Below are 13,002 nucleotides of genomic sequence, written 5' to 3' on the forward strand. Positions count from 1 at the left end.
CCGTTTTTCCAAAATTTTTGTCGGTTATGCATTTATGATGCTTTTACGCGGGTAAAATAAAATTGCTTGATTAGCGTGACTTACAGTCAAATTTGGAAGCATTTAATTGAAAATGTCAAAAAAAATTTAAAATTCATTACGTTAGAAACGATATCGTATTGGCATGGCGATGGTCGTCGCAAAAAGGCCCATGATAAAACGGACTTCAGGTTGCTGAGAAATAATTTTGAACTTCCATAGCAATAATTTCTCTCTGTGTTTTTGGTTCCCTCCTTTCACCCATGGCAAGTCTTCCAATTGTCCAATTTGAAGAGAAGATTTTACAAACAGTGGAAGAGAATCCGGTAGTGGTGATAATCGGAGAGACTGGATCAGGGAAGAGCACCCAGCTCTCTCAGATGCTACACCGTAGAGGTTACACCAAGTCTGGAATCATTGGCGTCACTCAGCCCCGCCGAGTTGCCGCCGTCTCTGTTGCAAGGTATAATTTCAAAAGAAATAGTTGTTTGCTCTAGTCACTTGTTGGTATTGTGCTTCTAAATGGTGCTTACTAGGTTGATTGCGGGAGTCTAGGTCTTTAATCTTTTAGTTGCCGAGAAATTGCAGAGTTACGGGTCCCAGATTTTCCTAATCTAAGAAAAGGAACTGAAGGAACCTGTAAGAGCATGATTAATCTTTTTAGGGGTTGAAGACTAAAAAAAAAAAAAAAAAGAAACTGAACCTATCAATATTAGAGTTTCTAATCAATTACTCTTTATATATAGTTTTGGCTGGTTATTTACGTTTTTCACTTTAATTTAAGTTCCTAGAAAGAAAAATCTTAGAAGAAAAAGAAAAATAGAATTAAAAATATTCTTTACTTCTTGACTTTTTCCATTTGCCAGTCAACCAGTTGGTTAATGATTTGGATAACTTTCTTTGCAAGTGCATTTGTTTATGCTGCAGAAGAATTAATCGAATTTTGATTCCTTGCTCTTTATTTAATGTTTGCAGACGAGTTGCACAGGAGCTTGGTGTTAGGCTTGGGGAGGAAGTAGGCTATGCCATCAGATTTGAAGATAGAACTTCAGATTTAACACGAATTAAGTAATGTAGTTCAATGCTAACAGTTTTTACTAGTTTTATTTATGAATATAATGTGCCAAGTCTATAGGCTCCTTATTATAGCATTGAAATTGCTCAGATACCTTACTGATGGAGTCCTCCTGCGTGAAAGTCTGTCCAACCCAGAGCTTAATGAGTATTCAGTAATCATATTGGATGAAGCCCATGAAAGGAGTCTAAACACGTAAGATCTTTATTCCTTTTGGTTTTCCCAATCAAAGTCTAACACATATAGTCTTCCATAGTTTAGCGTTATATTTTTAGATTTTAGAGTTTCAGCAACTTATGACGTGTTTTTTTGGCATGTATTCAGTTGTGTATGTCCACGTTTATTGATAACTCATTTTTCAGGGATATTTTGCTGGGATTAGTAAAACGCTTGGTCAAAATGCGAGCCTCCAATTTAAAAGTTCTTATAACATCGGCAACTCTCGATGGTGAAAAAGTATCAGAATTCTTTTCAGGTTGTCCTGTACTAAATGTCCCTGGAAAGTTATACCCCGTGGAAATATTGTACAGCAAAGAGCGTCCTAAAAGCTACATTGAGTCCTCGTTACAAACAGCTATTGGTATGATAGGGCATCACTCTTATGTGTTTGGCTTCATCTTTTCTTGTTGTTGCTCAATAACAAATCATTTGTTTACAAGAATTGCTTCCAATATTGATAGTTTGCTGCAGATATTCATATTCATGAACCTGAAGGTGACATCTTAATATTCATGACGGGCCAGGTGAGGTCGAGTATGCTCTGCCTTGACTTCTGCTTGGGCGTTGATTTTTACATTTGTTTTTTATGCTTCAGTTGACTGTAAATTTAAAACTCATCCATATGCAGGATGATATAGAGAAATTGGTTTCAAAGCTGGAAGAGAGAGTTCGAAACCTAGAGGAAGGGTCCTGTATGGATGCCATTACCCTTCCACTCCATGGTTCCTTGCCACCTGAAATGCAGGTATTTTTTCATTTGCATTTTTCTCATAATGAAATCCAATGATATTACTAGTTTTACTTTATTTTACCGATGCTAAGGGTTCTTCCAAATTGGACACCTTTCAGTTTATTAACTGGCATTCAAATAAAATCAGAAGTCATTTTGATTTATTTGTATACTTGGTTGTATCATGTGCACTTAATCAAGTATGCTGGAAGGAACCATTTGCTGAGTTGAATAAATCTTCCTTGATACTGATTTGCTGAGTTGGTATATCATTTTGATATGAGTTTGTTATGGATGTAGAAAGAGAAAAAATTGCTGACAATGTGCTTTGGATATGGAGAAATGATATCTCACATTTTATTAGCAATAAGATTGCCCATTTTAGCATAATGAAAATCTAGATTCTGTAATAATTAGAAAGATTGTAGAAAATAGATCACAATAATTTATGTTAAACTATATCTTCAGTTGGTCTAGTAGAAACGACTTAAATCTATCTGTTATAGTTGCCTTTTTCCTGAATATTGATCAGGTTGATTAATGACTGAGGGCAGAAAGTTGTTATACCATGAGCAGTTTCCTGAATTTTACTCAACGATTCTTGTCATTCTTGCTGTAGTTGACATAATGTGCGAAGTGCGTGGTTTTTGAGTTACATTTTTTTCCTGCACGTGGCTTTTGTTGTTTTCTCATTCTCACTTGAGTGCTAAGCATTGAACTTGAGATTAGAATCTAATTTCTTCACACAATGTTTCAACTTTTACTAACTTTTCTTGTTGATGACTTCAATGTTCCCTATGACTCTTTAGGTGCGTGTGTTTGCTCCTGCACCTCCAAATTGTCGGAGATTTATTGTTGCAACGAACATTGCTGAAACTTCTTTGACTGTTGATGGTGTTGTGTAAGGAGACTTGATGCTTATGCTTTGACCCTCTTTTTGCTGTATTTTGTATGTAAACTTAGTGTTTCTATTTTGTGCCTGCAATCTCCATGTTAACATGATTGCTGTTCTACTTATTCATTTCCTTTCTTTCTTTCTCTATTTGAATTTTTTAGTTGAGCTCAAATATCTGTGAATGACAGGTATGTCATTGATTCTGGTTATGTAAAGCAACGGCAATACAACCCGTCAACAGGCATGTATTCACTTGATGTTGTGCAAATTAGCAAGTAAGTAGTTAATATTTCTGTAACAGCTGCCAAATTGAAGTTTATGATCACTTTTAATTTTTGTTTTCAATTGTTCTTGTATCATTTTGTCTCCCCATACAAAATCTTTTTTTTTTTTTTTTTTTTTTTTTTTTTTTTGAGGGGCTTTCTTTTGTTCCTAGCTAGTTTTGTTAAGCTTGTGAATAGAGGTAACTGAGCTTGACAAGAGAATAACAAGGGCTTTGTTCTGCAAGCGACCACTCTATTGTACATGCTGCTATTTGTTGCTGATATCACTCTCAAATTTAGTGAAGAGGGATTTGCAATCCTAATTCTCTTCTCTTGTTTGTCTCTGTGTCTTGTTAACTTTATCTAGATGAATTGGGTGAGGTCTAAAAATTATATAGAAATTTGTGGTGTTATGATTTTCTCTAGTTTATCCACTATATTTGCTTAGGCTTTCAAATAGAAATCAGGTAATTCAACATTCTTCAAATGCAACTACTCTGTACCATAAAGAATTTCGTTTTTAAGTATTCTTTCTGACCCTGGATCTTCACCTGCTGGTACTTATGCTTTAACATCGTGTTTATAGTAGTTTGAGATAATCAAGTTTAGCTGCATTGCATGTAGTTGAAGGTTGCTATACTGCATAATTTCTGAGCAGCAACACAGAATTAGTAATTATTTATTGCCATACTTGCATATATATTATCGGTGGAGGTTTGTTTCTAGAGTGGATAATTGCTTCTTTTCTGCCATTCTTATCACAATATATTACCTTCTGTGGTTTTATTCTTTCCGGAGATAATTATTTGCCCAGAAGAAAAAGAAAAAGTGAACAGAAATAGCTAGAGTGATCATTACTGTCTCTCATTTTGCAAACTAGATTATCTTGTATAACAGCTTTTATGCAAACCATTTTCTTTTATAACAAAGAAATCCATTGAGTTAATGTACTTACTGACCGCAGAGTGCAAGCCAATCAACGAGCAGGACGAGCAGGAAGAACCCGTCCTGGGAAGTGCTACCGGCTATACCCTTCCATGGTTTACGAAGATGATTTCATTGATGTAACGGTCCCTGAGATACAGCGTTCTTCACTTGCTGGCAGTGTTCTTTACTTGAAATCATTGGATCTTCCAGATATTGATATTCTCAAGTTTGATTTCCTTGATCCTCCTTCGAGTATGTCTTCTGTTCTGTGTTTTTTCAATGTTCATGTGCCGAATAAACTACACTTGGTTTCATTTTTTCACTTCCAGAATTTCACATTCTCAACCACCTTCCTAGAACATGGATGGATCATTTTTTCTAGCACATCTACTCTCTCATACCTATGTTTTATTATTATCTCCAATGAAAATGGATGTACTGGTTAAATCTGAATGCTTTGTTGCAGATGATTCACTGGAAGATGCTCTAAAGCAACTATATCTAATTGATGCCATTGATGACAATGGATCAATCACTAGTGTTGGACGGACAATGGCTGGTAATCAACTTTCATTCCTTTTGATTTGGTGCTTATTCTGAATGTTTAGAGTGATCATATATTATTTGGAACGAATTCTTCATTGCATTTTTTTTTCTGGTGTGTTCTTAATCAGTAACAAAATGTTAGTTGCATGCACTGCATCGGTATGAGTTTCATTGGGCATGAAAAGTGCTGTCCCTAAGGAAACATGAAACACCAGTCACCATTTCTAAAGCACACAACTGTGCCTATAATAATTACTTAAAACCACAATATGAGTTACCATGGGCATCTACGACACTACTATTAAACATATAGCTATGAACTTCTTCAACTCCTAATGGATTTTAATATCAATTAATGTGTTTTGTTTGCTATTTTGTATTTAACATATGTTTTGTACACTACTATTAAACAAATAGCTGTTGAACTTCTTCAAATTCTAATGGATTTTAATATCAATTAATTTTTGTATATTTTACACAAATTCACCACATGAATTTAAATATTAGTTTCTGTGGATTATGCAGAACTTCCACTAGAGCCCTCACTCTCAAGAACCTTAATGGAAGCAAATGAGAATGGTTGCTTGTCCCAGGCATTGACTGTGGCTGCTATGTTATCAGCAGAAACAACATTACTTCCTGGTCGAAGGTTAGTTCAAATGAGAATTGAGATGAGATATTCCTTCCCTGATGCTATTATGTTTCTTGTTATTTTCACAGAAGTGTGTAGTGTTTTTCTGAAATTGTCTAATTTGAGGAGATGGAGCATTTAATTTTTGAAAAAACTGTAACCCAATCTGATTCTGATATAATAATATCCTCTTCTGTTTGCCATGGGTGAATGAATGTTCATGCTTTCTTAGTTTCTTCATATCTTTCATGTTATGGCTATTGATTTCTGTTTTGGCTGTTTGCTGAAACTTGATAATATGATTGAATGTTTCTTGTCTGTTATTATTTTCCTATCATTTTTTCCTTGCAATGTTAAGGATGTGAGCTTCTAATATCATCTATCTACTTCTAAATATTTTTTAAGCAGTAAATATTAATACTGACTTGTATTTGTGAAATTTAAGCTTCCTTTTTCGTGACCTGAAAAGTCAGGGATTCCGGTCGACTGAAATCTTCATTTTTATCCACATGGGAAACTCCTAAATTATATTTTTTCTGACATTCTAGAGTCACCAACTTGAATCTATTTCATGTTTTCTTGGTTCTGACACCTATACTATTTGAAGGTTGCTTTATTGAATTCCTTAAGGGATTAAAACTGAAGCCCTAGTTCAAAATTAACTAACCTAATCTTGTAATGATAGTATGAATCCTGAAAACTTCTTTCTTAGCCAATCTAGTTTATCCTTTAGGATAAGAATGCCGTTGTCTCTTTGTGCAGTAGCAGGAATATTGAAAAGAAGCGGAAACACACTCCTAATGAGGTTCACCTTCCTGATGGTTCTGGTTTGGGTGATCACATCCAGTTGCTACAGATTTATGAGCAGTGGGATCAAAATGACTATGATATTGGTTGGTGCAAAGATAATGGTTTACAGGTAACATTTGTCATCTGCTCAAGTAAGCATGATAGATTTAGGCTCAAATTGTTTGATGGAAAATGTTTCCCAGAAATCATTTTTGCATTTTTGTAAGGAAAATTGGTCAACAGAAAATGTTATCATTGCCAAAGGAAAAAAACCAAAAAATGACTTGTTTTTAGTATTGGAAGTCATTTTTTTGATTTTAATAAATTCATAATGAGGAAAGAAACCATTAATCTACCTACCGTTGTAGTCATCTATGGCCATTGTCTGCCACTAGTATAGGTGGCCAATCACAAATGACAACCACAATTTTACCTTTTTTTTTGCAATTTTCTTTCCTACTGAATTGCAAATAGAATAATGTGAAGTTTTTCAGATCCAAACTTTTTAGTTGTCTTACCTATTGAAACAAAAAATAAAGTTTCCAATGTACCTTAAATGGTAGAAAATAATTTCCATAGACAAGTTATTGTTTCCACAAAATAAATAGAGCTTTAGACACTTGGAGACTTCTAGATTCCATCATGTTTGACTAAGTTATCAAGGTGAATTCTAAAGTAGCATGGTTTCATAGTTTTTATAGATGATCACTCCTTCCAGACTTTTATCACACGTGGTCCATAGACTAGTTGCTTTTTTCAGTCTAAAAGACTCAGAATATGCTGCAGCCAATGCTTCCACTTATGGATCTCCCATTTTCTTTCTTGCACATGCCTATGCCCATTGGTGGCTGAAAGAGGCCAATAAATGCGGCTGCGATCTTCATTCCTATTGGCACATCTCATGTCTTAATGTCATGTCTTGACTATGATGCTGTTTTTTATTTTACCATCTACAGGTGCGAGGAATGTTGTTTGTCAAAGATGTTCGGAAACAGTTGTGTCAGATAATGCAGAAAATAGCGAAGGGTCGGTTTTTACAATCTGTATATGTATATAATAGTTATTATATGTTTGAGAAATTGTACGTAAGAAGCATAAACCATTATCATATATATATATATATTTTAACAAAACTGGAGCGGCCTCGACTTCATATGTTGATATATCACTTCACAAATGAGGTGGTTGTTTTCGTTTGTGGACATGACACGTCCAAAAACAAGTTTATGATTGATTTGTGTTCTTGTAGGCATAATTCTAATTTGTTTTTCCTTTGTACTGTACTATTCACTAATAATCATTTATCCCGGTCTCCTGATTCTATCCTCCATTTCTTTTTTCCTTCCCCTTCATGTTTCCATGACATCTTGGAGTAGTTAATGTTTGTTCATAAATTTACATTCAAAATAAAAATTTTGCCAATGCATATAGTAAACAATCCATTTGAAGTGCAGTATTTATTTCCTTTCTGGGAGATCAAACTCTAGCCCTTTGTGGCAAATTATAACACACATGGACTTGGGGTGGAAATAGAGGATATTGCAAAGGCTTCATTGATTGTATCAGTTTTAGTATTCTATCCTTGTCTATTTTCCATTTTCTGTGCATGAACATCATTTTTTTGCGTCACTTCCTATTGAAACATGCTTTTCTTTCAGGATCATTGGATGTACGAGCAGACAAAAGATACATAAAAGGTCAACAGGAGTATAGGAATTTGAGGAAGGCCTTGTGTGTGGGCTATGCAAATAAACTTGGTCAAAGGAGTATTCAACACAATGGCTATAGAACTATTGGTTTCAATTATCAACTGGTTCAGGTATTAACAGTTGGAATATTATATTCTGAATCTGAGCTGTTGGGTATCGATACAAATTTGGAAATCTTTTGATTTAAATTTTAAGATGTTAAACTCCACTGCAAAAATCAGTGCATGAATCTTTGAATTTAGATCAGGAAAGAGATCATGTTCCAAAAAATTTTGGAAAGAGATTTAGGAAAAGTTTTGGTTTAGGTGCTGGCTAAAGGAACAGTTTTAGTTGAGGCTTTAGTTAAAAAATTCAAGGTCCTAAATTTTGACTCTCCAGGTCTCCAAGTTGTGTTCTTTAGGTGATTTAGTGTATATAACTACAGAAATATAATCAAATCCATAAATAAAGAACACACAAGTGAAATAATTAGAATTCACATTATCAATTATAATTTCTGATATTTCAAATCAATTACTCTTTTGCCTTTTGAACTAGCCTGAAGGTAATTATTCATGTTGTTAGGTGCATCCATCTTCTGTTCTAACAACCGATGAATATGGAATGTTCCCTGAATATGTTGTATACCATGAGCTGATTTCTACCTCACGTCCATACATGCGCACGGTGTGTGCTGTAGAGGCTTCATGGGCTGATCCAATCTTGGAAAAGATTAAGAACCTGAATGTCAACAAACTGAGGTAAATTTATTTCCTCTGAATTTCTTCAAGGTAATATAGAACAATGAGGTTCATTACCCCTTTTTTATGCAGTGGAGGTCTTGGTCAAAATGGCAAACATGGAACTGAGGGAGAGATCTCAGGCTTGCCACAGAGAGAGCCTGTTGCTACTTCTGGGGCTCCTGATGACCATGAAAGTAAAATTCAGGCTGCTAGGGATCGTTTCCTTGCACGCAAAGGAAAGAAATGACCATCGCCATCATCTGTTTTTCATATAAATGATAGCATTGGCATGTCAAATGCTGGATTGTTTCCCCTGTTTATTGGGGATTATTACTTGAATGAGGCTTGCCAAATTATGCGTGCTAGGGAGACTTGGGGTTGGTGGCTCACTCTCTGTAAATTATGTTTTCTGTCTTCTCAATAAAATAAAACTGTTATATTTTTCCCTGGCTTCTCATTCCCATCTATGGCTTCTCATTTATGAACAGAGCTTGACGGATGAAGTACGATATTGGATTGCTTTTTGGCTTCGAGCAGCATTTATTTCTCTACTCCTGGCACATTGTGTCTCTGTATAACGGTTCAATTCTTCGGGTGCGCAGTGATGCTTGTTCACGATGCAGTGTCTGAAGGAAAGATCCAAATGGTAAACTTTTTGAGATTTGGGGAAATTGGAACGAAGCTGCTTATTTGTTAAACTGATTTCAGACAAGAAAAATCTTTCGTTCCTATGTTGTTTTTTCTGTTCATAGGATAGAGTTTGTTAAAATTTGTTGCAGATTACAAGTAAGCAGAGGCACACACTCCAAAGTAACATCATCCCTCCTTAATCCTGAATGATTTGAAGTAATGAAACGTCACTCAAGAAAGTCTAGAAATTCCAAGTTCATCCAGAAGAGTTTTCAGCTAGATGTTTTCTTGGAAACAGGGAAAAAAGTCAAGGGAAGGGGAAATTGGATGGTGGCTCAAGATATATGTCTACTACCATTAGTACTATTGAGGATGTTGAAGCTTGAAAACTGAATACTTAATTCCATATAAATATTAACCTAGCTTATTAAAATTTTGCCAAAATCTTTGGTATTCTGGCGAATCGAATTTGATTTTCAGTAGATTTACAATTCAAGGTGTTAGTACAATCAGTGTCTCATTGTAAGCAGGAGTGGACTCGACTGGCCCCCAAATTCCAAAGGAAAGTTTCCCTAACTAAAAGATTAAATTTTACCTTCGAAGTATAAAAAATTTTCATACCAATATTTAGAATATTTGAACTATATTTTCTAGTTCCTGCATCTTAAGTCACATAAAAAAAATAAAATGCAGTATGCAGGTTCTTGGATCACCAAAACTGTTTAATTAATTAATTGATTAATAAAAATAATAGAGTAGGGAAATTTTGCGTCTCTCAATGGCGTTGACTGCAACCTAACCTGACGCAGAATCTTAAAATCCAAAACATGTATAAAATCGGTTTCTCCCACCAACTTTGACTGGCGCCCAGTAGCTGACTAATTGGAGCCGAGCCGGACACAGGGTCCACCTACCCAACCAACGAACCCACTCAAGGTCCAACAAACCACTCTTAGTCTTAGCCAAAAATTAAGAGACTGCAACTACCTACCTTTCACATAAATACCTCACCAAGTCTCTCTCTCGTTCGTATTTCCATTAACAGGGAGTTGAGGTGTTTTTGCCTTACGTAGAGTGAGAGAAAATGGCAAGTTCTGGTGTAGCACTTGAGGACGTACCTTCGGTTGATATTATGACCGAACTCCTCCGCCGCTTCAAGTGCTCTTCCAAGCCTGATAAGCGTCTTGTTCTCATTGGTATTTACTTTCTCTCTATTCTGCTTTTGCTAACTTGAGTATCTCTCAGTTCTTTCTTTTATTTGATATGTTTTAAGGGAAAAAATTAGGGTTTTAGTTTCTTTCTTTATGGGAATTCTGTTATCTATCTCTAGTTCATTTGGTTAAAGGAATGCTCTTTCTGTTTCATTTATAAATGGGCCGTTTTTATATTTTGTTGACTAGAACTGGTTGAATCATTCCGTCTACAATGTGCACTGGGACTATTGGATTTAGGTAATTATGAGAATTTGGATGAATTGTAGGTCCGCCTGGCTCGGGGAAGGGTACACAGTCACCCATTATCAAAGATGACTATTGTTTGTGCCACTTGGCCACTGGTGATATGCTCAGAGCTGCAGTTGCTGCTAAGACTCCCCTTGGAGTTAAGGCCAAAGAAGCCATGGATAAAGTAAATTTTAGTTGCTCCTTTGTGTTAAGCCTATGATTTGTATATGTTTTCCTAATCTTTTAGCTTAATATCTAATATGTTGGATTTGTTCTATGCAGGGAGAACTTGTATCTGATGATTTGGTTGTTGGGATAATTGATGAAGCAATGAAGAAGCCATCATGTGAAAAAGGTTTCATTTTGGATGGGTTTCCGAGGACAGTTGTTCAAGCTCAGAAGGTTACATTCTTTTTTCCTGTTATGTAGTTAATGTTCAAGTGCATTTGTTTCTTTTCTGAAATTTTTCTTGGGTTTGGCATTGGCAATTTTCCAACTTGTTAAATGATGTTTTCCCATTTTGATACAGCTTGATGAGATGCTTCAGAAGCAGGGAACTAAAATTGATAAGGTCCTCGACTTTGCAATTGATGATGCTATATTGGAAGAAAGGATTACTGGTCGTTGGATCCATCCTTCCAGTGGACGGACTTACCACACCAAATTTGCACCGCCCAGAGTTTCTGGTGTTGATGATGTAAGTTGGCATCCAGTAACCTGTTTTCTCCCTGTTATGTTTTTGAAATTTGATGAAAAAATAAGTTGCCCATTATTGTTGTGCCTTGGTAAATGGATTATCTAGTAATATGTTATCACTACTGTCATCATTTGGGATTCCAGCAACATAAACTTCCAATCATTTTGGTATATGTTTGCTGCAATGTCATTCTGAAATCTTTGGACTTGAATCTTGCTAAAGTGGAATTAGTTCAATCCCAAGTTTAATTATAGAATTTCACAAATGGAGTCCACCGTTGAAGAGTAAGGTATCTGCTTAAGAAATATTTACTTTTCCTTTATACCCTTCATTATAAATGGTTTTAAGTTTTAGGAATAACTTTTTTTTAAAAAAAGAGGACAATTTTGGTAAAGTATGGATATTTTAAATGACGTGACACTATAATTAATGCGAAACTTTGTGCAAAAGTCAACAGGACAAATATTTTGGGACGGAGGGAGTATTATTTATGTTCAGCGCGTAGTTAAACTTTGCGCTTTCGGAAGATTTTCAATCACCTTGCTACAAAATGGAGTTTACGATGCATGCATTCAGCTAAAACAGAAGACTCGGGACGACATAATTATCATCAATCCTAACATATTTTCGCCCTTTGTTTTTCCTGTGGCAAAACAGGTTACTGGGGAGCCTCTGATTCAACGAAAAGATGACACCCCAGAAGTTCTGAAGTCAAGGCTGGATGCATTTCACAAGCAAACTGAACCTGTAGGCTTTCCCCCTTTCTTATATGCTTATGTTTTTCTTTCTTTATTTACATTTTTAGGCAATGAAAATTCTCTTTCTTTATTCTTATCACAAATCAATTTTTAAGGCTTCATGCTTGGAAAAAGATCAGCATCTATTTATTTATATTTTATGTGTATATATGTGTCACTCAAACTGAAGCTTAGAGGTTTTTTCGGTGGCCTTTGTGCATATATTGAAATGCTTTACCCCTGGTAAATGCAGAAAACTTTAACCTTCAATATTATGCTGGTATTAGTATATATCAATACAAGCTTCTCTACTTTGTAATTTAGACTTTGGTGGCATTGAAATCCAATTCCTGTTTCCAATTCTCTTCTTAATTCTTTGAGTGTCATAAATTTGAAATGGCTTCCCCAAGGTCTATATGCTTCTACTTGTACCGTACCAGGCGGAAGCAATAATTGCATTTAGGGTAAATGCTTGAGCTTGTCAAGTCTTTGGATATTTTATCGACCATAAAGATTTAGTAGTACAAATTCTTTAGATTAGGCCATTCTATGAATTTTGATTTAACAAATTTTAAAATATCTTTTTGTTACGCAGGTTATTGATTATTATGCGAAGAAAGGTGTTCTTGCACAGCTTCACGCAGAGAAACCCCCGAAAGATGTAACTGCTGAGGTTCAGAAGGTTCTCTCTTCATAAGAGTGACCTATGTTTTCTAGAGTAGCTCATATTTCGTCTGATACATTGTCAGATGGGCTAATCAGTGGTTCCTCCCAATTTTCATTTAAGATACCGATTTCAATACTGTTTATCGAGTCTTTGGAGTATTTTGTGTTAGTTACCCAATAAAAATTTTGTACCAAACATGAGAATTTGCTGTAATGCTAAAAATTTGTTGCTTTGGTTAAATCACTGTGGCTCTATGTCTGGCTGGCTTTCTTATTGTTTGATTTGATTTTGCTAATGAGATAAAA

At 35.3% G+C, this 13,002-nt stretch overlaps 2 protein-coding genes across 3 annotated transcripts; both read left to right on the forward strand.

Moving 5' to 3' along the window:
• The first annotated feature begins 220 nt into the window (after positions 1 to 220).
• Positions 221 to 9,598, forward strand: LOC105644782 (RNA helicase family protein). Of its 2 annotated transcripts, XM_020683595.3 has the most exons (18): positions 221 to 481; positions 994 to 1,086; positions 1,184 to 1,288; positions 1,456 to 1,673; positions 1,784 to 1,836; positions 1,941 to 2,057; positions 2,852 to 2,943; positions 3,126 to 3,212; positions 4,165 to 4,379; positions 4,594 to 4,686; positions 5,199 to 5,322; positions 6,067 to 6,223; positions 7,050 to 7,119; positions 7,752 to 7,912; positions 8,367 to 8,542; positions 8,615 to 8,901; positions 9,013 to 9,170; positions 9,304 to 9,598. In XM_020683595.3, exons 1-16 carry the CDS (start codon positions 282 to 284, stop codon positions 8,769 to 8,771), a joined length of 2,118 nt encoding a protein of 705 aa, XP_020539254.1. In that variant the 5' UTR covers positions 221 to 281; the 3' UTR covers positions 8,772 to 8,901; positions 9,013 to 9,170; positions 9,304 to 9,598. The 2 variants fall into 2 exon arrangements, with proteins under 2 accessions (XP_020539254.1, XP_012085642.1); XM_012230252.4 differs by having other exon boundaries at positions 9,013 to 9,598.
• Positions 9,599 to 10,137: 539 nt separating this feature from the next.
• Positions 10,138 to 12,937, forward strand: LOC105644781 (adenylate kinase 4). Its single transcript, XM_012230249.4, has 6 exons — positions 10,138 to 10,350; positions 10,635 to 10,780; positions 10,879 to 10,998; positions 11,126 to 11,293; positions 11,951 to 12,040; positions 12,626 to 12,937. The coding sequence occupies exons 1-6, from the start codon at positions 10,239 to 10,241 to the stop codon at positions 12,725 to 12,727; spliced, it is 738 nt and encodes a 245-aa protein (XP_012085639.1). The 5' UTR covers positions 10,138 to 10,238; the 3' UTR covers positions 12,728 to 12,937.
• The last annotated feature ends 65 nt before the right edge of the window (positions 12,938 to 13,002 follow it).

Source organism: Jatropha curcas, chromosome 3 (assembly GCF_041381405.1).
Source record: "Jatropha curcas cultivar XTBG-Jc1 chromosome 3, XTBG_Jcur_1.0, whole genome shotgun sequence".
In the NCBI taxonomy this organism is placed as follows: domain Eukaryota; kingdom Viridiplantae; phylum Streptophyta; class Magnoliopsida; order Malpighiales; family Euphorbiaceae; genus Jatropha; species Jatropha curcas.

Coding starts and splice junctions, on each gene's coding strand:
- LOC105644782 (XM_012230252.4), top strand. CDS start 282: ATGGCAAGTCTTCCAATTGTCCAATTTGAAGAGAAGATTTTACAAACA. Junction 1,087..1,183: donor TCAGATTTAACACGAATTAA/GTAATGTAGTTC, acceptor GAAATTGCTCAG/ATACCTTACTGATGGAGTCC. Junction 7,913..8,366: donor TCAATTATCAACTGGTTCAG/GTATTAACAGTT, acceptor TCATGTTGTTAG/GTGCATCCATCTTCTGTTCT.
- LOC105644781 (XM_012230249.4), top strand. CDS start 10,239: ATGGCAAGTTCTGGTGTAGCACTTGAGGACGTACCTTCGGTTGATATT. Junction 10,999..11,125: donor CAGTTGTTCAAGCTCAGAAG/GTTACATTCTTT, acceptor ATTTTGATACAG/CTTGATGAGATGCTTCAGAA. Junction 11,294..11,950: donor GAGTTTCTGGTGTTGATGAT/GTAAGTTGGCAT, acceptor GTGGCAAAACAG/GTTACTGGGGAGCCTCTGAT.